At 46.1% G+C, this 24189-nt stretch overlaps 1 protein-coding gene across 1 annotated transcript; it reads right to left on the reverse strand.

Moving 5' to 3' along the window:
* Positions 1–219: 219 nt before the first annotated feature.
* Positions 220–19126, reverse strand: GPR139 (G protein-coupled receptor 139). The gene is made up of 2 exons (XM_079953972.1): positions 18687–19126; positions 220–2719 (listed from the first exon to the last, which is right to left on the reverse strand). Exons 1-2 carry the CDS (start codon positions 18790–18792, stop codon positions 1785–1787), a joined length of 1041 nt encoding a protein of 346 aa, XP_079810098.1. The 5' UTR covers positions 18793–19126; the 3' UTR covers positions 220–1784.
* Between the last annotated feature and the right edge of the window lie 5063 nt (positions 19127–24189).

Raw genomic sequence — 24189 nt, forward strand, 5'->3', positions numbered from 1 at the left:
TTATTATGTGAATGCATTGTTTTATTTTTAGATTGAAAACCGCCCTGAGATCTTCAGATGAAGGGCGGTATTGAATAATAATTATAATAATAATTTATTATTTATATCCCGCCCATCTGGCTGGGCTTCCCCAGCCACTCTGGGCGGCTTCCAACAAAACATTAAAATACAATAATTCATCATATATTAAACGCTTCCCTAAATTCAGTTAATTAATAATAATAATAATAATAATAATAATAATACACCTTTGCAAAAAGGTTGCAAATACATCCTTTCTTTATAGCTGCCGATTGGCAATGTGGACTCTGCATATCACACAGCCCCCAGCAATGCACTTCCACAACTCTTTGTCATGGGGTTCATATTCCTGTTCCTGAAAGCAACAGACGGAAGAACTGGGCTAGCAATGAACAAGGTGACTGAGACATGTGAGGAAACAATGCAGTCCCATGTGCGAAGGTCTGCTGAAATCCCGCACCTACGATGGTGCTTAGCACACCAGGAGTTACATTCCCTGTACTATACGGCCAGAGTTAACTGACCAACACAGTTATTCAGCAGCAAGCAGTGAAGTACACTTTCCCCTCAACCGTTTCCCAAATATCTCAGAAACTCTGGTGTCATTTGTCATATGCTTTTGAAGCTGGGCTTCTGAAGGACTTGCTTATTTAAAAATGTTCTAACCATACTGCCAAAAGAATGTGATTCTTTCTTGGTCATTGTTACGCTATGAGGTCTCTTGGATGTTACTTCCGAACCCCTTTTAGCGGGAGGGAGAGGTAACTCTGAAAGATGAATGATTTAATTCTGGAGCTCATAAAAAAACAAAAAGCACCCCATTCTCCATACATTCATGGTGTTGTTGTTTTTTTTTCAAATGTACAAATAACCATTAGGAGCCCACTCAAGAAAGTCTTGCTGTCTTCTCGGGCTTCTGTGAGATTTATTGTCTCCATATAGATCACAAAATAATTCAGCATCGCCCAGGGATCAAAGCACCTAGTGAGCTTCAATATGGAATTTTCAAAAAAGGTTCTTTTAAAAAAAAGATGCTCAAATATGTTATTTTTGTTCTCTGCTCAAGAAATCCCTTCCTTGCTCTTGGCACAATGTGCTCAACTATTCCATGAAACACAGCACTTGTACTGAAAAGAATAAGTTACAGCTCTCATGTTGCCTTGTGGGCCACAGGATGGCTTCTTCCAGTTCTGTGTCATTCCTCCAGAGAACCTAAAAAGACACATTGAGCCACCATACAAATCAATACTTTGCAGTTGGATCGCTTCTTGTCTTCAACATTGGAATAATCCATGTGGTAGGACTCCATGACAATTTGTAAACAAAAAACAACAACCAAGCAAGGGCAGATAATGTAAATAACCTCATCAAATATATATTTATATATGTATATATAGAGAGAGAAAACGTTCAGTACATGTGTATGTTTGGTTAGAACATAAGTTCATTCAGGTACACTTCACAGTGGCTTATTATCACCAACAATGTTCCATGGCATCAGTGCTCAGACATCTAATTGCCACTTCTGAAAGCCTCTTTTTTCAAGGCCCCGTAGGAGATGTAGCCTGCTTCGTTGCCTCTTTCTGTCTCCCCGATATCAAAGGCTCCTGTTAACAGTTCTAGCCAACTCTCCTGACTCTGGGAGAGAAATTAAATCCAACAGCCACTCTTAGCAGTGACCATTGCTCCTCCGGCAGTTGCAGCCCATTGACATAACCGCTTGAAAAGAACTTTCCTCCACTGGGAAACCTTTTGGGTGACGATCATGGCGATATCTTTATAGGCTTTCCATTCTTATCGTATTGGTAAACCAGCATTTTGATACAGTGGGAGTTGGCTGGAGATATCCAGGGACTGCTAGTTATGGAAAAGTTATGGTTTGTGTAGAATTGGACAGGTTGCTTCTGGCACTTAAAGAAAGCCTTGAGCGTTGTGGCTGCCATTGTGCGGAAGCGCTTGCTGATGAAACAGTACAGGAAAAAATTGATGGCCGTGTTCAGGAGCGCCAGCATGTTGGCAACATCTGAGACAATGTGGACTGACCAGCTGTTGTGTATTGGTGAGACGTAAAGGTGATAGAGGATCATGATAATCCTGGGCGCCCAAAGGATGGCGAAAATGGAGGTGATGGTAAACAAGATGGCGGTGGTTTTCCCAGTGGAATAGCCTCTCAGGCGGAAATTGCACTTCTGGCGAAGCTTGCACACGATGATGGAATTTAAGATGAAGAAGATGGAGCAGGGCACCAAGTAGACCGTGAAGCAATGGATCCAGATGAGGATGTGATGGACCAGTGTGCTTGTGTAGTCTTCTTTCCAAATATTGGGCCACCAGTAGTAAGGGATGCTGGTCAGAAAGCAAATGATATAAACGCTGACAATGACTTTCCGAGTGCGGGCTGGGTAAGAAACCGTGTGATACTTGAGAGGGTGGCAGACAGCAATGTAGCGGTCAATGGTCAGCGGCACAGTAATCCAAATGGACGTGTGGATGGATGAAAATTCCAAGACCTCGATGATTTTGTCCAGGACCTCTGGCATTTGCTTTTTCAATATGAAGTCTTCCAATAAAAAGTCAACAAAGACAATGAAGAAGAGCACCAGCAGGTCAGCGGCTGCCAGAGCCAAAAGGTAATTGTAGGAGGACTTCTGCCTGCGTGCCACCAGCTGGGACAAAATGATGACGGTCAAAATGTTAGCTGAAGGGAGGGAGAGAGATAGGAGAGTTTTGTTAGCTTTACAGGAGAAATGGAGGCTGGTCCAATGCAGCTGATGGGGTTCTGCCCGCCCCCCCAGTCTGCCCTCAGCCCCCACCTGCCTGCCCATGAGTCCTTTTCCAAGCAGAGGTTGGCATCCCTAATTTCAGGGATGGGGTCTGATGTAAAGAGATTTGGAATAAAACATGGACGCACTTGTCTACGAATCAAAATCAGAGGTGAGGAAACGGGTGCCCTCCAGATGCTGCTGAACTACAATCTCCATCATCTTTGATCATGCTGGCAGGGGCTGATGGGAGTTGTAGTCCAACAACAATGGGAGGGCCACAGGTTTTCTAATCTCAGTGTTGGAAGATGAGGAGATGTGTTTCATGGATCCAGGACACGGTCCTTCAGAACACACTCTTTAATTGAGCCCTGATTTAATGCCATCCTCCCCGCAAAACGTGCTGGCTCAGCCTCATGCAAAACTCTACCCACCCACACTTGCCGAAGCCCATTTAATTAGTGCATGAACAAAAGCGCAGAGGTTTGGTTTACCAACAGCGCACGCTGCCAAGTATTGACATTTTTATATGTGTACAGCAATTAGTACTTCTGCGGAGCTAAATGCGCCACATTTAATGTTAAACTCCAGATCGTGCTGATTGGCCTTGAAAAGGCAATCAAGAATAATTAGGAGGATTCCTCTGAATAAGAAGCAAGGGAAATGATGGAAGCAACAGAAATGATATCCTTATATGCACCTTCTAGTGAAAGCTTGAATGCATATTATTTGCCACTTATGGCCTGACATTTACCGCTCTTCCTCTTAGATTTCTAAATGCCGCTTTAAGCTTCATTTCCCAGAAATATAGTCCATAATATATTTTGGATAGTTGTTTCTCCATCAGTCTGCATGTCTCTATGTATTTGGATGCCTCTTGAGATATTCCCAAGATGGAGCTTGCTTTCTGCTGCTCCAGAGGGTAGGAGCTGAACCAATAGAGTCAATTTACAAGAAAGGAGATTCCAATTAAACATTAGTAAGAACTTTCTGATGGCAAGAGCTGTTCAGCGGTGGAACAGACTCCTTCAGAAGGTGGTGGACTCTCCTTCATTGGAGGTTTTTGAACAGAGGTTGGGTGGCCCTCTGTCCAGGATGCTTTAGCTGTGATTCCTGCACTGTAAGGGGTTGGACTACATGACCCTTGGTGTATCTTACAACTCTCCACTTCTACGATTCCATCGTTAAGCTTCTTGCTCACTGTTACATCAGAAGCAGCTCCTACTCAGCTTTGAAAATGGGTTTTTGGTGCTTAAATGGATTGTGAGATACAGTGGTAGCTTGGGTTACAGACACTTCAGGTTACGTGTTTTCGAGTTGCGCACCGTGCCGAACCCAGAAATACCAGAACAGGTTACTTCCGGGTTTTGGTGCTCACACATGCGCAGAAACACTAAATTGTGCTTTGCGCATGTGCAGAAGTGCCGAATCGCGATCCGTGTGTGCACAGACGCAGCGCTGTGGGTTGAGAATGCTGCGGGTTGCGAACGTGCCTCCTGCATGGATCATGTTCGCAACCTGAGGTTCCACTGTAATTTGCCAATAAAAAGCTGCATGTCTTGGTAGTTGAGCACCATCGCTTTGCTAAAGGAAATCCTTTCAATTGCTGCTCATAATCCATCTCTCAACACTCAAGCTAACACATTTTTGCTATTAGATCTGCTTGGTCTAATAGCTACCACCGGGCAGAATTGTAGCTGTCTGTTTCTTAACAGAGATGGGGAGATGAGATTGTATGCACCTTTGGGTGCAAACTGAACCAAATTTCTCCCCCATCCCAACCCAACTTCCAAGGGGGCTCAGGCAGGCCTCATCCCTGGACTGATGTTTTGTAGACTGATTTTAATTGGAATGAATTTATTTGTTGCATTAATAGCTCACCTTTTTTCTGCAAACCCAAGGTGGTACACATGCTTCTCCCCCTCCTCATTTAACCCCCCACAACAACCCAGTGAGGTAGGTTAGGCTGAGAGGCAGTGACTGGATCAAGGTCACCAGTGAACATCATGGCCAAGTTGGGATTTGAACCCTGGTCTGCCACTCTAACCACTACACCACACTGCTGAAATTGTGTGGTTTTTTTTCATGACTGTGCTTGGTGAATAGTGGTGGTTTTTGTGTGTGTGTTGGTTATTGTTAAGGTTGGTGTTAAGTTTTAAACTGTGCTTTTTTGTTTCATTAAAGTGTGTTACATTTGCCACTTGGTGAGAAAAGTCTTCTGAAAAGCTAGATAAACATCTATAAAACAAATAGATAAAACAAATAAGCCCAGAGACTTGTCATTAAGATAAGGGAGAGATAAGGCTCGCTAGAATCCAGGGCATAAGCTTCTTGCACTAACTCTTCTGGCATTAGGTCTGGAGATCCATTTTAGCTCAATCCAGGTCCACAGACACTACAAAAGAAAACATTTTTTTAAAATAAAAAAACACAGTCACAATATATTCATTTTTAGATGTGTCTTATTGGTGATTCTGATATAGCTGGCTTTGTAGTTTGCCACGGGTTTCTTTAACTATTGAAGAAGCCAACAAAAAGCAAGCAAGCAAATCAGTATATAGAACCACAAAGTTAATATACCAACTCTGTGCTCGGCATACTACTGGATCTCCTGTCTCAGCCAAACCTGACCATGGACTGCTCTGACCTTGCCTCTTGCCTGACACTTGCTGCAAACTCCACTAACTTGGGCCCTGACCCTGACCTGCAGGAGACAATTTCGGGATAGGTGGGCAAGTAGTCTAACCTGGGGCAAAGATGCCTCTTACGTTCCATCAAAGAAAGTTGTGTGAACCCTAATTGTCTAACCTGGAGCAAGGCAGCCTCTTATATTTCTGTCTCTGACATCACCTTGCCAACAAAGGTCCATATAGTGAAAGCTATGGATTTCACAGTAGTGATGTATGGAAGTGAGAGCTGGACCATAAAGAAGGCTGATTGCCGAAGAATTGATGCTTTTGAATTATGGAGCTGGAGGAGACTCTTGAGAGTCCCATGGACTGCAAGAAGATCAAACCTCTCCATTCTGAAGGAAATCAGCCCTGAGTGCTCACTGGAAGGACAGATCCTGCAGCTGAGGCTCCAATACTTTGGCCATCTCATGAGAAGAGAAGACTCCCTGGAAAAGACCCTGATGCTGGGAAAGATTGAGGGCACAAGGAGAAGGGGACGACAGAGGACGAGATGGTTGGACAGTGTTCGCAAAGCTACCAGCATGAGTTTGACCAAACTGCGGGAGGCAGTGGAAGACAGGAGTGCCTGGCGTGCTCTGGTCCAAGGGGTCACAAAGAGTCGGACACGACTAAACAACAACGTGAATTTAGTGAGATCCCTAGGCAAAGATGGCTGTTTATCCCGTTGTCCCAAGAAGTCTGTGATCTTTTGCGATCCCTTCTGAGGCATCAATCCTCAACAAGCAAAGTAAGCCCATGTTTTCAGAATGGGTGCCGCCTGCCAGAGGCAAATGTCAGTGTGACTCTCTTGAAATACCACAAATTTCAGGTATGAGCTATTGCCTGGTCTTGTTCTCTTCACTCTGCAATCGAGTGTGTGATGCATGCCCTCTAAGGATGAACACAGGCAGACTGCTGGCAGATAGCCGGCAGTTTCCTCCACTCATCAAAAGGAACAGAGAGCACTCCTTATTGCATTTTTGTTCTGCAAATGGAAATGATGCACCTTTCTCCCACCAATCATATGCAGATTTGTTGTTGTTTAGTCGTTTAGTCGTGTCCGACTCTTCGTGACCCCATGGACCAGAGAACGCCAGGCACTCCTGTCCTCCACTGCCCACCGCAGCTTGGTCAGACTCATGCTGGTAACCTCGAAAACACTATCCAACCATCTTGTCCTCTGTCGCCTCCTTCTCCTTGTGCCCTCCATCTTTCCCAACATCAGGGTCTTCTCCAGGGAGTCTTCTCTTCTCATGAGGTGGCCAAAGTACTGGAGCCTCAGCTTCACAATCTGTCCTTCCAGTGAGCACTCAGGGCTGATTTCCTTCAGAATGGAGAGGTTTGATCTTCTTGCAGTCCATGGGACTCTCAAGAGTCTCCTCCAGCACCATAATTCAAAAGCATCAATTCTTCGGCGATCAGCCTTCTTTATGGTCCAGCTCTCACTTCCATACATCACTACTGGGAAAACCATAGCTTTAACTATACGGACCTTTGTTGGCAAGGTGATGTCTCTACTTCTCAAGATGCTGTCTAGGCCTGTCATTGCCCTTCTCCCAAGAAGCAGGCGTCTTTTAATTTCGTGGCTGCTGTCACCATCTGCAGTGATCATGGAGCCCAAGAAAGTAAAATCTCTCACTGCCTCCATTTCTTCCCCTTCTATTTGCCAGGAGGTGATGGTCTGAGATGCACAAGAGCTGCCTGTTTCCTACTGTCTGAGTGAAGAAGAATAGTGCCTGGAGACCATTGGTATTTTGCAAGAGGAATTCAAGTGCATGCTGGAAAGTTAGGTCTGTGCAATTAAAGCGGGTCAAACCAGTCTTGTCACCCTAGCACAACAAATCCCCTTTGAGAAGCAAGCCAATGGGCCTTTTTGCAGATAGGGAAATGCATTGAGAAGTGTGGGGTGAAAGATGCATATATGCCCCACAAACAAATCAGAATGTATTTTCAATAAAGGATATAGTCTACAGAGGCCATCACAGTTTAAGGAGGATGTTGACAAGCAGGAATGTCTGCAGAGGAGGGCAAACAAGATGATCAAGGGTCTGGAAACCAAGCCTTATGAGCAATGGTTGAAGGAGCTGGGTATGTTTACCCTGGAAAAGAGGAGAACTGGGAGGAGATATGATAGCTATCTTCAAATATCTAAAAGGTTGTCGCATGGAAGATAGAGCAAGTTTGTTTTCTGCTGCTCTGGAGGGTAGGACCTGAACCAATGGCTCTGAAGGATAAGAAAGGAGATTCCGACTAAATGTTAGGAAGAGCTTTCTGGTGGTAAGAGCTGTTCAACAGTGTTTAGATGCAGCAATGTGTCAGTTTTGGTTTCTCTCAGTTTCTCATTTTCCCAATGAATCCATGTATTTAGACAGACCATCAGGGCAGCTAACTATTTGAAGTTAATTGCTAGGGCTTCATGTAGAATTGCTTTCACAGAACAAAGCCCTAGTGTTATGCCCTCTGCCTTTCTTGATGGCTGCTATAAGAAATTACTCTGCGTTCTGCAAAACAGCAATAGAGGAGTATATTACCCGGTGTTCTTTTTCTAAAGCTCGCCATGAAGAAAAAAAATCTGTCCGAGTGTAGCCACAATAAGAATTGTGTTACACCAAGTGAGTTCATGTGGGGGTTTTTTTTGTTTGTTTGCTGTAAAACCATGTTACTTTGTGTGTTTCTCTGTTTGTGTTGGAGTCAGGAAATTAAGAGCCAGATTTGTGGTTCAATTCTGTACGGTTGTTATTGTTGTTATGCCTTATAGCTAAACAATTAAAATTACTACTACAACATTTTTCCAATATTAAATCCAGCTCTTCCACATCAGTTTGCATTTTTTTCTTTAAAAAAGCAAGCCCCCATGAAAATTCATCAGCATTTAAAGCAAATATTTCTCCTCATATACACAGTTTTTGTATGTCATTTTGCCTAATTGATACATACTTTTGCAAAGCAATCTCCCCTAATATATTGCATTTTTAAAGTGCATATAGGCATATATATGCATACTTAACCCAAGCACATGCAATTTTTTGACAGCTCAGTGAGAGATTTGCATTGCAAAATCCCAAGAAGTGTGAATTCTGGAGGACTGGGGTGTTTTGAGTTTACATATTGCCAGGGCAAGTTAGGAAGGTTCACCTTTAAAGGTGAACTGAACTGAATTTCTCCTCTGCCCTCACCTCCCTGGAAGCTTTGTGCAAGCAAATCAGGATAAATGCTCAATAAGCAGGCCATCTAGAACTGTGATACTCAAAGTCCTGGCCTGCAGACCAGTGCTGGTCCACAGGCCATTGGGTGCTAGTCTGCAGCGACTCCACCACAGCCCAGTTTGGGTGGGACAGTTCAGGGACCAAATGTAGCACCAGTCCCTGGCACATTGGTAATATTTTTTTTGCCCTCAGATAGTTTGAGAAGCACTCATCTAGCGGAGTCCTGGCTTCGTTCTCTGTTGCAGCTTGAGCATCTCATACAAAAGAGGGGAGGGAATTACCCAGCGCTTTTGTTGTTAATTGATGAGCTTGCCATGCAGATATATAACAGTGCCCAAGGCAAGGGAAGGAAAAAGTTGGCTGCCAAACAACTGACTCATCCAACCTGTCCTCCATCCCTGATCCAAGTCCCGAGGTCATCTTTCCTTTCCCAAGTTGGATCACAATCCATCACTGTTTGCAGCAAAACCTTGCACCAAACAATGCCTTTTAGAACATTGGGGGGGTGTGTTTGTGTGCAATCTATGTAGGTTCTGTTAATCAGATAGACCTGCAATAGGGCAAAAAAAAATAATTAAAAAAATCAGCTATGCTACTAACCATTCCTTCTGTTTCCAATGCCCAGGCATGGAAGCTAAAGGTCACTAAAGCACAAGAGGCAGGGATGAACTGATTTGGGGGAACCTCAGTTTTGGCAGACATGCAATTTTATTTCAAGGAGGGAAATGCTTAAAGTAGGAAAATTCTAAAACAACCCAGTGAATACCATTGAAATTTGCAGAGACAGCAAGCCCTCCATATGTGCTACTGTACTCAGATCCTACTCATGAGCTTTCAATAGACACTATGAGAACACAATGCTGGACTCTATGGACCTTTGGCCTGATCCATTAGGCTCTTCTAATGTTCTTACCTCATCCAGGGATGGGAAACCTGTGGCCCTCCAGCAACCAACATGGCCAGTGGCCAGATTATGTAAACTGTAGACAAAGGATGTCTGGCAGGCCAAAGGATCGATATCAACTACCTGCTCAATGCAGGTATGTTGGAACAACAGCATCCCAGAAGCTGCCCCATCTCTGCTTAAATACCTCCAGCAAAGAAGAGCCCACCACCTCCTTAGGCAGTCCATACCACCGTTGAACAGTTCTTACAGTTAGGAACCTCCTACTAACATTTAGCCAAAATCTTCTCCTTGCAGCCCCCACCTATTGGCTCTAATCCTGCACTCTGAGCAACACAGAGGTGCATGGAGAAGAAGTCTGCTTCCTCCATGTGACAGCCTTTCAGATATTTGAAGGCATCTGGTGTGTCTCCCCTTAAGCCTTCTCTTCTCCAGGTTCAACAAACCCATCTCATTTGAATGATCCTCATGGGGATTACTTCCCACGAGCACATTCTGTCCATCTATGTGCTGCTACCATGCAGTGCGAGGAATCCAGGCATGCCTGTTGGACATAAGACTTCTTCAAGGTTGTTATTACTGTGCAAAATGGCTGTACTTCCAATATCATGTGCCGCGCTCATTTCAGCTCTGACCTTGGCTTAGCAAAACAATCAGCGGGCACCTCCTTGCAGAAACTCAAAGCTCGAGACCACAGGCTACTTCCAAGTTGTGCCCAATGTGCTGCTGTTTCCCTGCTGCCTGAAATTAAACAGCATCTGCCGCCACAGCTCTTCCACCCCCTGGAAATTGTATTTTAAAACAGTGGCAGCTTAGCAGACACTCTTGCCAGACTCATGGTATTGACCAGGGCTAAGTGTCTTTAATGCATACTCCTTCCTGCCACCTGCTACTTTTTTAACCTCCCTCCGAGCCATTTTTATGGATCTTTTACCCTTGCAACAAAAATAGACACTATCTCACTTTAACCACATAAGCCGTCATTTGTCCCTCTTTCTGAGCCTCAGAGCATTATCATTTGGCACAATTTTCACAAGCCCTGCTTGATGTGAAGGAATAATAAATTGCTTTTCAATATCTGTCAGTCCTGCAACCCAAGGCTTCTGCTCTTCTCTGACAGGCAGAAATTCATCAGGCAAAGCTTTCCCCATCACTTACCTCCATTTTGGCTGCCACACAGAGAAAGCAGACAGAGAGAAACATTAGCATCCTCTCTCTTTCATCTCCTATATACTGGCGGTGAACTCATTATCCAAGTGCCTATATACCGCCACATTCACACCATACATTTAAAGGATGATGGCACCACTTTAAACAGTCATGGATTCCTCCAAGGAATTCTGGGAGCTGTAGTTTGTTTAAAACATGAGAAGAGCCCTGGTGGATCTGGCTAATGGCCCATTCAGTCCAGCATCCTGTTCTCACAGGAGCCAACCACAAGCAGGACCTGAGCACAAGAACTCTCTCGTTTCTTGAGGTTTCTAGCAACTGGCATTCAGAAGCATTACTGCCTCTGATGAACATAGTCATCATGGCTAGTAGCCATTGTCCTCCATATATTTGTCTAATCTCTCTATACAGTGGTACCTCAGGTTACATACACTTCAGGTTACATATGCTTGAGGTTACATACGCTTCAGGTTACAGACTCCACTAACCCAGAAATCGTGCTTCAGGTTAAGAACTTTGCTTCAGGATGAGAAGAGAAATTGTGCTCTGGCGGCACGGCAGCAGCAGGAGGCCCCATTAGCTAAAGTGGTGCTTCAGGTTAAGAACAGTTTCAGGTTAAGTATGGACCTCCGGAACGAATTAAGTACTTAACCCAAGGTACCACTGTATTTGTTTTACTTGGAGATGCTAGGGATTGAGTTTGGTGCTTTTGGCATGCATGTGAGATGTTCTACCGCTGAGCTATGGCCCCTTTCATACAGTGAGACAACCTGCAAATGCACATTGAAATCTACGTCCGAGATTTCCAGCTTCCCAGTTTAAGGGTGGTGGAGAGAGGCTTTGGCTGTTGCTGTGTGTGACTGGAAGCCAGAAACCTTTCACCGATGCAGATCACCCAGCAATTTACTAGCCGGACCAGATCTACCATCTGCCCACCCCTGCCTTAGATAAATGTCCTGTTCCCCAGCACATCTGCACAAACCCTCCCTGCCAATAACTCAGCAGCTCAAGCCGTCCTTGTCTTATCGCAAGTCTGAAATGAAACCCTCACATTTCTTCCATGCTCAGCATACTGTACATGTACAGCCGTGGAGGCTAGCAATGGAAACCCTGTCCTCAGATGACATTCCCGAATCGAGGCTGTGGAAGTGCATGCAGCGTTGTTGTGTGTGGGATCCTTGTGGTCTCTTTTGATCACTTCGTTAGCCGCGCCCTTGCTCCTAATTGAATGAATTCAGCCTCTGCAGAAATACAGGCCACCCATGTTGTCCAAGGAGAGGGAGCATGTGTGTTTGTGTGTACATGTGTATCACACAGAGAGATACTTGCACACCCCTTCTGACTATAGCCCATGAGAGCTTAAAGGTAAAGGTAAAGGGACCCCTGACCACTAGGTCCAGTCGTAGCCGACTCTGGGGTTGCAGCGCTCATCTTGCTTTATTGGCCGAGGGAGCTGGCGTACAGCTTCCAGGTCATGTGGCCAGCATGACTAAGCCGCTTCTGGTGAACCAGAGCAGCGCACAGAAACGCCGTTTACCTTCCCGCCGGAGCGGTACCTATTTATCTACTTGCACTTTGACATGCTTTCAAACTGCTAGGTTGGCAGGAGCAGGGACTGAGCAACAGGAGCTCACCCCGTCGCGGGGATTCGAACTGCCGACCTTCTGATCAGCAAGTCCTAGGCTCTGTGGTTTAACCCACAGCACCAACCATGTCTTAAGCCTCAATAAAGCTGCTGTTCCTTCAGAAGAACTACCTAGCCGATATTTGCAGTGGTAAGAAACAAAGGGGGAATTCTTCAGCCATTTTCCCCAAGCCTTACTAGAGTGGGAGGCCTGCAGCTCAGTGCCAGGGCGTCTGCCTTGTATTCTGAAGGTCCCAGATTTAATTCCTGGCATCTCCAGATAGGGCTGGGAATGCATTTTGCCTGAAACCCTGCTGTAAAGTTGCAGTGCAGACTGGTCCATTGGGGGAAAACAGGGAACTGCCCCACAAACCCCAGCCAGCTCTTACTTGTCTGCCTTCTCACCTGCAACCATTCCAGCGGGTGGTTGTTGCTGTCAGCTTCCTCCTCCTTAGTCCTTAGTTTTGCTGCTGCAGAATTCAGCAGAGAGGAGGATGGGGATAACACTAGAATTTGCTGGCTCAGTCTATCATTGGCTCTGGCTCCCCCTCCTGTTTGGGCTCCCTGCCTTTCGCCCTGCCAGCCCCAGTGGGCACCAGCCACCACTGCCATGTTAGATGGACACAATGACCAGCCTCAATATAAGGCAGCTTCCTATGTTCCTTGTCACCCAGATACAGATGGTGTGTCTGATTGCTTTCTATTAACTTCCTGCGCTCAGCTTCTTAAGGTGGACTTGATCAATTCTGTCAACAGCTACCCTGGCTCCTGTGTGCGAGGAGACCCAAGAGGCAGACCTAACCCTCCCCTTTTGTAGGAGGTTCCCCTTCCCTGCCCCCAGCCTCAGATGCTGAAGAAAAAAGATGCTCTATTATAGCCAGAGCGAATCTGCTAGGTGGACATATCCATTCTGCTTTCCTCTCCCCCTCTAGGAACATTTCATCTGAATTCTTGGCATACAATTCCAGATGGGAAAGGAGGGAGGTGGAGAGAGAGAGAGAGAGAGAGAGAGAGAGAGAGAGAGAGGCAGGGAAGGAGGGAGAGAGAGGGAGAGGGGGCATACTTAATATTTCAGTGTATATACGCAGAGTAACAACGGCATGATTAACTACTCAGCAATGCAGAATTTGCAATGCCGGCTTCCAAAATGAGCAATTGCAGCTTAAGAGCCAATAAAGTATTGTTTGCAACAGCAGCGCTTCCACATTGAGCGAAGGATTTGTAAGTCAGTAAGCAGAGCCGTCATCCTTGCATTTCAATGATATGTTGTTAGGCATGGGCGAGCATCTCCTATATATCTTTATCTATTAATCATTGACAAATAAAGATGATGCAAACGACACGGTGCTTCCAAAGCCTTGCTTGCCCAGCCAGATCAATATGCAGCAGATTTTCTTTCTATAATGAATGGTGTTTTAAAAACACATCATTTAGCTACTCTGGAAGGTTTGGCTGCGCTTGACATAATGAAATCCTCTCCAGATCCACAAAACAGGCAGAGAACAAGAGGTCACCTTGATGATCTTGAAAACCCACCAGCAGTGCAGCTAGCTAATTGTAAACTCTGGATTTAATGGTCCTGTAAGTGTGTCTGTGGAGGGGGGGAGGCACTTTAGAGAGTGTATATCATTTCTGAGAGGGAGTTGTTAATTAAGCCTCCTCAAAATCTTCAGGACTTGGTCTAGCTGCTAAGGTTGGCTGTCTAGTCTGCTTCAGTTGCAGCGGAAGCAGCTGTTAGAGTGCCTGTGCTCTGGTGTTTGTCTACTGGCTGATGTGGTCCATTGCTGGGAATCCCCCCCCCAAAAAAAACCCCTCTGTTAACAATGCCCCTCCTGTTGGTTCCTTTGCAAAGGTCCCTCAAGGTCACCTCCCTTCCACTGGGTATCTCTAGACCAGTTTAACCTTTAGGGACCAATTTCTTAATCTCTTGCCATATATTTGCATGGTGGTCATGCTCCTGTTGTGACCCACCTTGGATCAGGTCCTGACCCAGCCTGACTAGTGGAACCTGCAACAAAATGTTGCAGCTTGGAGTCCTCCTGGCCATTGCTCGAGCCAGGCAGCCATGCTCCCTTCCACAATACTCCCATTCCTGCCCATTTTTTTTTACCTGCACCCCAAATAGTCAGCATTCTGTGGTCACCAGGGAAGGGTGTAGCTCAGTGGTGGAGCATCTGCTTGGCATGAAGAAGGTCTTAGGTTCAATCCCCAGCTCCTCCATGGAGGGGCTGGGAGCCTCTGCTGCTGAAACCCTGCCAGTCAGTGTAGCCTGTAGTTAGCTAGATGAAACTGTCTTCTGACTCAATATAAGGCGGCTGTATTCCTATAAAAACATGCCTGTCAGTTGGGAATGGGTGAATCTGTCTGTTCTGGTTTCTCTCAGTGCCTCATTTCCCCAATCTTAACATCATCATCATCATCATTTCGCCACCCTTCACTCTAAGGTCCCAGGGTGGGTTACAACATCGGAACACAACATTAAAAATAGTTTAAAACAACTTAAAGATAAAGGTAAAGGGACCCCTGATCATTAGGTCCAGTCACGGACAACTCTGGGGTTGCAGCACTCATCTCGCTTTATTGGCTGAGGGAGCTGGCGTACAGCTTCCAGGTCATGTGGCCAGCATGACTAAGCCGCTTCTGGCGAACCAGAGCAGCACACGGAAACACTGTTTACCTTCCCGCCGGAGTGGTACCTATTTATCTACTTGCACTTTGACGTGCTTTCGAACTGCTAGGTGGGCAGTAGCAGGGACCGAGCAACAGGAGCTCATCCCGCCGACCTTCTGATCAGCAAGCTCTAGGCTCTGTGGTTTAGACATCACAGATATTAGCTGAGTTCCACATCATTCTCTGAATCCCCTCGGGGGTGGGAGAGAAAGTCCTTGTGAAAATTTATCAGCATTTCAGTATGGATTTTTGCCTAATACACACATTTTTACATGTTATTTTCATGGCTGTGTTGAAAGTTGGATACTTTATCTCAGTGGATGCATGTTTTGTACACATGACTTGGCAGGAGAACCGCGCTGCAAAAATTAAGAGAAGAACGGGTTTCTAAGGATGGCTGCGTTTAGCTTCTTTCACTGTTTCAGAAAGTGTGAGTTTGGGAGGTTAGCCTTTAAATAAGCTCTTTCCTATCCTACCTCCCCTGGGAGCTGCATACTCTGAGGGAAGGCAGAAGAAAGGAACATGCCAGGAAACATACATCCCATCATCTTCCCCTTGGCATGAGAGGATTCTGTCAGTCTTTGTTTTATATCAGGTATTTGCTCTCATGTTCAAGCTGCAAACCGCTTTGGGTGCTTTGGCTGGAAGGCAGTATGTCAATCCAATAACAAACAAACAAACAAACAAACAAACAAACAAACTTCTCCCCCATTCCCCACTTGAAAGACCCAACTCAAAAGGATCCAACTGTTGTCTGGTGTGTGTACTCTAAAGTAGGAACCTCATAATCCTGCTACAATCTCACAAAGCTTTCAAAAGGTTGGGTCCCAAATATCTGAAAGGCCATTTCCATCCCTTCTGATCTTCTCAGGTGTTAAGAGGGGGTCTCTTTTGGTAGTTCTGCCACCCTCAGGGAAGGGTGGTCTGGGAGAGGACATTTTTCTGTGGCAGCTCCTATACTGTGGAACTCCTTCCTTATGGAGATGTGTTGGGAAAGCATTGTACAGCTTTCCCAACACACACCTCCTTATCTTAGCCTCTGACAGTCGATGAATTTTGATTTGTGGGATCCCGCTTCTCTTGTCAAATTCATACCACCCTGTTCCATTTGGAAAACTTTTGCCTCCTCCATCATTATAATGGTTTTATCTGTTTGTTATAACTGCGTATTGCTTCATTGTTGTAAGCCGCTCTGGGATTTTATGGCGAAGAGTGGTTAAGAAGTCTTACTAAAAAGCAAAATCAAAATTCAGAACAACCCATTTAGGCTGCAATCCTATATCTGCTTACCTGAGAGTAAGCCTCATTGAACTCAATTGGACTGGACATAGAATCATAGAATCATAGTCGGATCATCTGGTCCAACCTCCTGAAATGCAGGACTTGCCCAATATGGGGCTCGAACCCACAAGCCTTAGATTACGAGTCCCATGCTCAACCAACTGAGCTATCATGTATAGGATTGTGCTCTTAATGTTACTTAATTGAACTGGAGGACAGGGTTGGGAGGGAAAGTATGATGTACATAGAAAAAGAAAAGGGCATCCCCCATATAGGAAGCTCTTTCACGGCAGGTATGCAGTGATTTTAAGGAATCACTATTTTTTTCTTTCAGAAGGAAGACATTCTGCATTTTGCAACCCCCATGAAATGTCTGGAAGTTTACTGGTCGAGTTATAACTCTGAAGCTGGTTTATGCAGGTTAACTGTATGAATTTTAGCTTCTGCGGCTGTTGAATTGCACTTTTCACCAGCATTGTTTTTTGTGTGTTTTTTAAAAAAGCAGACCACCAGATCTTATTAAAATGATCTGGTTATAAAATCCACAGGGGTGGCAAATGGATGATGTGATTTTTCTGAGGCTCTAATCCTATTTTGTCCACAATATGAGTGGAGAGGCAGCACAGAGTAGTGGCTAAAGGGCTGGACTTGCCCTGAAGAGGCTTGCAAGTGGAATTCTATCCATATCTGACTGAGAAGTAAAGCCCATTGAGTTGAATAGGACTTACCTCCCAGGAAAGTGTGTAGATAGGATTGCAGCCTTGGGCTCTAATCTCCCCTCTGCAACAAAACACAATGAGTGACCTTGGGCCGGCCACTCTTCACTTTTAACCTACCTCACAGGGTTGTTGTGAGAATGAAAAGGGGGAAGGTTATCAAGGAGCTTGCTGAGTGATGTGGCTGAAATGTTTTGCCAGTTCTCCATAGTGGCTCATTTTCACACTGAACACCTCTGTCCTAACAAGGCTAATTCTCTCTAGAGCATTAATCCACTTGGTTTACTTAAGAAATGAAAACCTCTAAGTGCAATTGGCCAGGGAGGAAGCTGGGTGTGGTTATTCAGTAGAGAGGAAGTTCTTCTGCCAAAACTTAAAAGCACCCTGTATATGTATGTGTATATATATATATATATATATATATATATATATATATATATTCCTTCTTGCTGTTTATTATTTATTTTATTTATTAAATTTATATACTGCCCTTAATTTGAGGGTCACAGGGCAGTTTGCAGTAGAATAAGCCATTTCACTACAATTTCACACACACAAGACCTTAACCCTGGGATTCTAAGGCTTCAAAGCTCCTGCGGTTGTGCTCAGAGAAGACTTAGCTCTCTAAAGAATTATCTTAATGGTTCACAAGTAATGAGGCTCACCTGCAAAGGTTGTCTTGGAGGTCTGCATTTCTAATTTTCACAGGTATTATGAGCAGTATTATCGTTCTCTCCCCCTTATCCCATACTTCCCTTGCATCTGCCAAGCATTTTTTTTTTAAAAAAACAACCCAACAACTGTCAAGCCGCTTCTCTGGCAGACGGCGTTGATGCATTTGAACCGTGAGCCAGAAAAGTGTTCTCTCAAAGCAGTCATTGCTGTGTCAGCACCACGGACAGCTCATTTGTTGGGAGGCAAAAACAGCATGCCAGGAAACCTGTAAGCACGCACAGGCTGTAATTGTGGGCGAGATCTGCCCCCATTGACTTATGCGAATCACTCTTTATAAAAGTGTGCTGCAAGCCACCTTAGCCTTGTCGGGACATGGTTTGGAAGGCATTGGATGGGGACGGGGAGTTCTTAACAAAAGAAGGACTAGACAAATTCACGGAGGTAACGAGCCTATCAATGGCTATAAAGTCACGACGGCGGCTAAACAAAACCTCCAGCTTCAGGGGAAGTCTGTCACTGAACACCAGTTGCTGGGGGATTAACAGCAAGAAAGGGCTGCTTCTTTGATGCCATCCTACTTTGTCTGTCTGTTGTTGGCTCCCCAGTGGGGATTTCCTGAGGGGTCTCCCCAAGTCTCAGCCTTGGCACCTATACTTGAACCCCAGCAGAGTCCTTCTTCATGGAAACCAGCCACTGTGTCCTCTGCACAGGGACTGTGACCCCCTCCCCCCAAAAAACTTTTTTGCAGACCACCTCCTGGCCCCCTGCCCCACACATCCTTAAAGAGTCACCATAGTTGTTGTGGGGTTGGGTAGGGGAAAGCCATTGGTCACGGAGGAACTTAAAGCCAGGCGCCAAGTTTTGATGGGCTGCCATCGAATCGCTCCCTCTCTAGAGTGGTCCAGGGTGCGTCCTGGGGCTTGGACCAGCCTCCCCGCTCCCCACCCCGATCTCTTTCCTTCTCCCCCATTAAGTGATGCCTTACCTGGTAGCCCCAGGCAAAGAAGCAAGCTGTAGTAGACGACAGGTATGTATCCTAAGCCACAGCCGTGCAGAGAGCCATTGTGCATGTGGATGTAATCTTGCTCCATTGGACGTGCACCTCCCGGGTCCCCTCGCAGCGCTCAGGAAGGATGGAGGGCAGAATCAGCCTCCCAGACCCCACGCTCTGCATCCCAGCATCAGCCGCGGGAGAGAGCCGGCAGCAGCACCTGTCGCGGGGAAGACGCTGGGCTGTCTCTCCGCCAGTCGCTGGAGGAGGGAGCAGCAGTAGCGGCGACGGCAGCACATGGTCTTCCTAGCCGGTGTAAGGGGAGGGTAGAGGAGGAGGAGGAGAAGGAGGAGGGATCTTCTTTTTTCCTGCAGCTGCCTGTCGCGCAAAGGGTTAAGGCGCTTATCATTAGTTTCCCCAGGCAGCGCAATGCTGGCTGGCGCTGCCCACCTTCGAATTACAGACAGATAAACACACACACACACACACACACACAGAGAGAGAGAGAGAGAGAGAGAGAGAGAGAGAGAGAGAGAGAGAGAGAGAGAGAGAGTCTTCCCGGTCTGTCGTCGGGGTCCTAAGGACCACCCATTCCAGGCAGTCTCTTTGGATGGGTGGAAGCGTTGGTGCTTCTCATCCCCGCCATGGAATCGTGGAATTGGACTTCACACCCCAAAAGGCCACCTAGTTCAACTCCCCTGCAATGCAGGGAACCACAACTGACAGATGACCATCCAACTTCTGCTTAAAAAGCTCCAATGAAGGAGACGTCACCGCCTTCCACTACTAAGAGTAACTGCCCCCTGATCTTCCTTCCTTCCTTCCTTCCTTCCTTCCTTCCTTCCTTCCTTCCTTCCTTCCTTCCTTGATAGCCCCCTCAGCTACTGTTTCTAGAAGGAAGGAAGCAGAAGTCAGATCTAGCAAATCAAAAAGGGTCTTCAATTTGCATGTTTTGTTGTTGTTGAAGGGATCCCCACAAAGGAGTGAGGCAGCAGGGAGGCGGCTGCAGGGCATGGTGCCAATCAAACACTATTGGCAATGCACCCACAGCAGGCTGGCGTCTGGGCCGCCCCTCCCGTCCTTCTCATCTTCCTTGTAAGTGGCCGGAAGGCACCCACCAGGAAGCTAATGCTGTGGCTCTCCATCCCCAGCTGAGGCACTTCTGTCCCGGAGAGTAGCTGCCAGTCAGTGTAGACAGTATTGAGTATTGAGCTAGACAAGTGTAAGGTGGCTTCTCATGTTCCACACTGTCTCCTTTGTGGTCTTTGCTATCGTTTTACAAAGGAATCGGCTCTAGGCTTATACCAAACCAGAATATTTGTTCACCTAACCCAGTTGCCTCTTCACTGACTGGCAGCAGCTGCCCAAGATCTAAGGCACATAATGGGGACACAAGGAACTGAATCTGCAACCTGGCATTCTACCCTGATCTGTGAACTAATCCTATCAAATACGTTGGGGGGATAGGAGTCCATGTATGGCAATAAACTGAACACGTGATCAAAGCAGAGAGGTCATTTTTCAAAAGGGAAAGGAAAACTTTTAACTTACTGTGCTCCCTGTGAGTTATGGGCATCTTCCCTAACTCCTGGGAGGAAATTTCTCGTTCCATCTCAGCTGAGTGGAGTTGCTCATATTTCAGCAGTGAAATATGCTGGAGCCAAAGAGCGGGGAGAATTAAGGACCTGTTCCCCTTTTCATTTTTTTTTTGGGGGGGGGGGGCGACCCACTGGGATGTTGCCAGATTAATCGCCTCATCCTCAGCCCACTTTGAATCATAACCTTGAAAGGTGGTAAATCCTTAAACAGGCCTTCTGCTTGTGTACTTTTAGAATCATCAGTGCTGTGGCCAGCAGTGGCTCATTAAACAAGTTTTTTGTTTGGTTTTTTTGGGGTGGAATTTCTCCCTTTGGTGATGATTATGATGATGATACAACAACAACAACAACAACATACTGCCCATCTGACCGGGTTGCCTCAGCCACTCTGGATGGCTCCCAACAAAATATTGAAAACACAGTAAAACATTAACCATTAAAAACTTCCTTGAACAGCAGCAGCGGGAGGGGAAAGTTTGTACATGGTGACATCAGGACCTGCCTGCTACATTGCTGACTTTCACATAGGAACCCTCCTTTAAAAAATAGGTACTGTATCTCCTTGAAACCCCCAGGTTTGGCCTTAAGGTTCTGGAACAGACCTGATGCTGGAAGTGGTGAGGGGGTGTGGTAAAGGAAGGTTGTGTGTCCTTAGATCTGACTTTCCCATGGGCTTGCGGTAGAGTTGTGCAACGTCTATGCTTGGGTGATCCGTCACCGTCAATCTCAAGGGTGGAGAATCCCAGGCATGGAGGCCAAATGTGACTCTGCAGATCTCTCTCTCTCACCCATCCTTGGATCAGTGGCATGTGGTCAGTGGACCAGGGGGGCTAGGTTAGTCCCTTAAACGTTCACAGTAAATTAGAGTAGTAAAGTATTAAAGCCTGGTCCCTCCTTCCCAAAGCCCAGGAAGCTTCTGCTTAGCTTAGGGAGGCGTGATGCCCACGTTTGACATGCACACAATGTCACCCTCCCAATCGCCCTCACAAGCTGGAGCCTCTGGACCCAACTGTTCCCCTATGAAATATTTCACCACAAGGCCTTCCTCAGGCCACACCCTTCCCAGTCCTTCTGCACACTGTTCCTGGGTGGAATGCGTCCTTGAAATGTTATAACGCTTCTTCCTTGCCTGGATAGATAACAACAACAACAACAACAACAACAACAACAACAACAACAAATTATTATTATTATTTGTACCCCGCCCATCTGGCTGAGTCTCCCCAGCCACTCTGGGTGGCTTCCAACAAAGATTAAAAATACATTAAAATGTCACACATTTAAAACTTTCCTGAACAGGGCTGCCTTCAGATGTCTTCTGAATGTCAGGTAGTTGTTTCTCTCTTTGACATCTGATGGGAGGGTGCCACTACCGAGAAGGCCCTGTAGCTTTGCTTCTTGCAGTGAGGGAACTGCCAGAAGGCCCTCGGCGCTGGACCTCAGCGCCCGGGAAGAACGATGGGGGTGGAGACGCTCCTTCAGGTATACTGGGCTGAGGCCGTTTAGGGCTTTAAAGGTCAACACCAACACTTTGAATTGTGCTCGGAAACGTACTGGGAGCCAATGTAGGTCTTTCAAGACTGGTGTTATGTGTGTGTAGGAACCTCCAATTTATACTGCGCAGAGATAAGAGTTACCTCCATGGCTCTGCCCACTTTTGCCCCTGTCTCCACCCATCCCTGGCATCCCTCCTGTCCCCAAGAATGTTTTCCACAAGGTAATGTCAGAGGTGGATTTAGTGGGTTGTGCTGGATGTGGAAGGCAGGGGATGCCATAAATATGACTTAGAATGGAGTGTGAGAGGCAAGCGGTGCTGAATTCTGGCATTGCACAGGGGGCAGCTGAAATTTGAGGCCCCAACGCCCACCACTGGCGATGTGGCCCCTGGACTGAGAAAAAGCTTTCCCCCTTCCCTTTGGTCTAGTATTCCCTTGGTTTCGGCTAAAAGTGGTTTGCAACAAGTCTCGAGTAGACTCTTGCACACTCCCTGTGAATCACTGAATCCAGAGGGCAACCTGGTCGGAAGGCTGTCTCGTTTTTGTCACACTGGTGTGAGCCATTTAAACATCCCTGCTCTCAAAAGATTGCGAGGTGAAGTCAAGGAACCCACAGAGAGCGGCATGTCTCATTTAGCCACTGAAAAGAGAAGAGGTGGTTCCTGTCCGGATAATAGATCAGAAGGATACAACAAAGCATGACTCACTGTTCTAATACAAACGAGCTTTATCAACAAAAGAATTGCACATTAATTTCTCGGGCCTGGAGAGCCTCTCACCAGAGGCTACAGTAGCCTAAGAAACAACCTGCACATTCAGAAAGACCAGGTGGTATATCCTTCCTTTGCAGTGGTGCAAAGATATGGGCAGTGGTACCCATTGGGGCTGGAGGGGGAGAAGATGGAGAAGCCAATCGGACGCAGAGGCAGAGCCAATGACAGACAGAGCCAGAGCCAATGGCAGCCACTGTTCATTGATTCCAGTTTTGTCCCCATCCTTCTCTTTGCTGCTGAGTTCTGCAAGTGGTGGGACTGAGGTTGGTGGGTTGGTGCCCCAGTTGCCCTAACGGCCCAGCCTCCCTTGCTTCCTGGGTCTATACCAATATGCAGGTGTCCAAAATATAGCCAGTTTTGAAAGCTGCGGGAGCAAATTCTGGCATCACTCCCGGCCCAAGCAGCTGATGCAAGGATTTTGGACTAGGCATTTGTAGCTTTGAATTGTCTTCTTGCTTTTTTAAAAATCCTGATCTTAAATATTATTAGGTGTCTTGGGGATCCTGAATAGAAAAGCAGCATATAAGAGCGGCAGATCAAGCAGCTTTTAAAGGCACAGGCACAATGCAGGTTGTTTTTGCCCAATCAGTTGGCAACCTAAATCTCAGCATAAAACTCAAATTACCCCTTCTTGGTCTCTTCCCGCAACAGGTAGCTACGTCTCTAACAGTGGCTCAGTAGTGGATTTTGCATGCAAAGGTTCCAGTTCTCAGCATGTCTAAATGAGGATGGGAAAGATCTGCCAGCCAGTGAAAGTCACAGAGTAGCCAATATGCTGCCCTTGAAATGATGCTGCAATACAGCTCCCATCAGTCTTAGCCAGCCTGGCCAACAACTGTCAGGGATGATGGGAGATGATTTCTGGAGGGCACAATGTGTCTAGTCCCTGGCATCTTTGGAATGGAAGAGACTCCTGTCTTGGAATCCCAGGAAGCTGCTGCCAGTCAGTGTAGACAATACTGAGTTTGATGAACCAATAATCTGACTCAGCATAAGACACCTTCCTGTGGTCCTAACACCCTGAGTGAATGATTGTTAAAACACAAAAATTAACGCTACTTGGATAGCTGCTGCCAGCCAGAGCAGGCAGTACTGAACTGGGTGGACCAATGGTCTGACTCAGTCTAAGGCAGCTTCCTACATTCTCTGCTTGTGAACAGAGAAAACCCCTTCTCCACAATCTCCCTCCTTTCTCCACTGTAATTTCCCTCCTTGGGCTGTCACTGTAATTCCTCCTGGTTGGCACACACCCTCTGCAGAAGGGAACAGGAAGGCTCTGTTTGTGGAGGTTTTGTCTGTGCCCATTGACTTTAATAACATTAATTCAATTTACAGCTGCTGGAAAGCCTGCTCCAAACTTTCAACTTTGTGACATGTATTAAAACATGGAAGGACTGCATGTTGGTTCCAGATTTTTATTTTATTTTATTTTATAATAACCCCCCCCCCAGCATATTAGTTAGAATTCATTCCATTTATTCAGTTTATATCCCACACTCCCTCCCAAAGGAAATATTTTTTTTTCTGAGAGTGGTTTTTAAGCACTCCCCCCCCCCTTTTGGGCCTGTTTTCTTTCTTAAAATGAAATAATACAATTATCTACTTATTTATTTAATTTATGAATTGCTTC

Source organism: Podarcis cretensis, assembly GCF_951804945.1.
Source record: "Podarcis cretensis genome assembly, chromosome: 14".
NCBI classification, from domain to species: domain Eukaryota; kingdom Metazoa; phylum Chordata; class Lepidosauria; order Squamata; family Lacertidae; genus Podarcis; species Podarcis cretensis.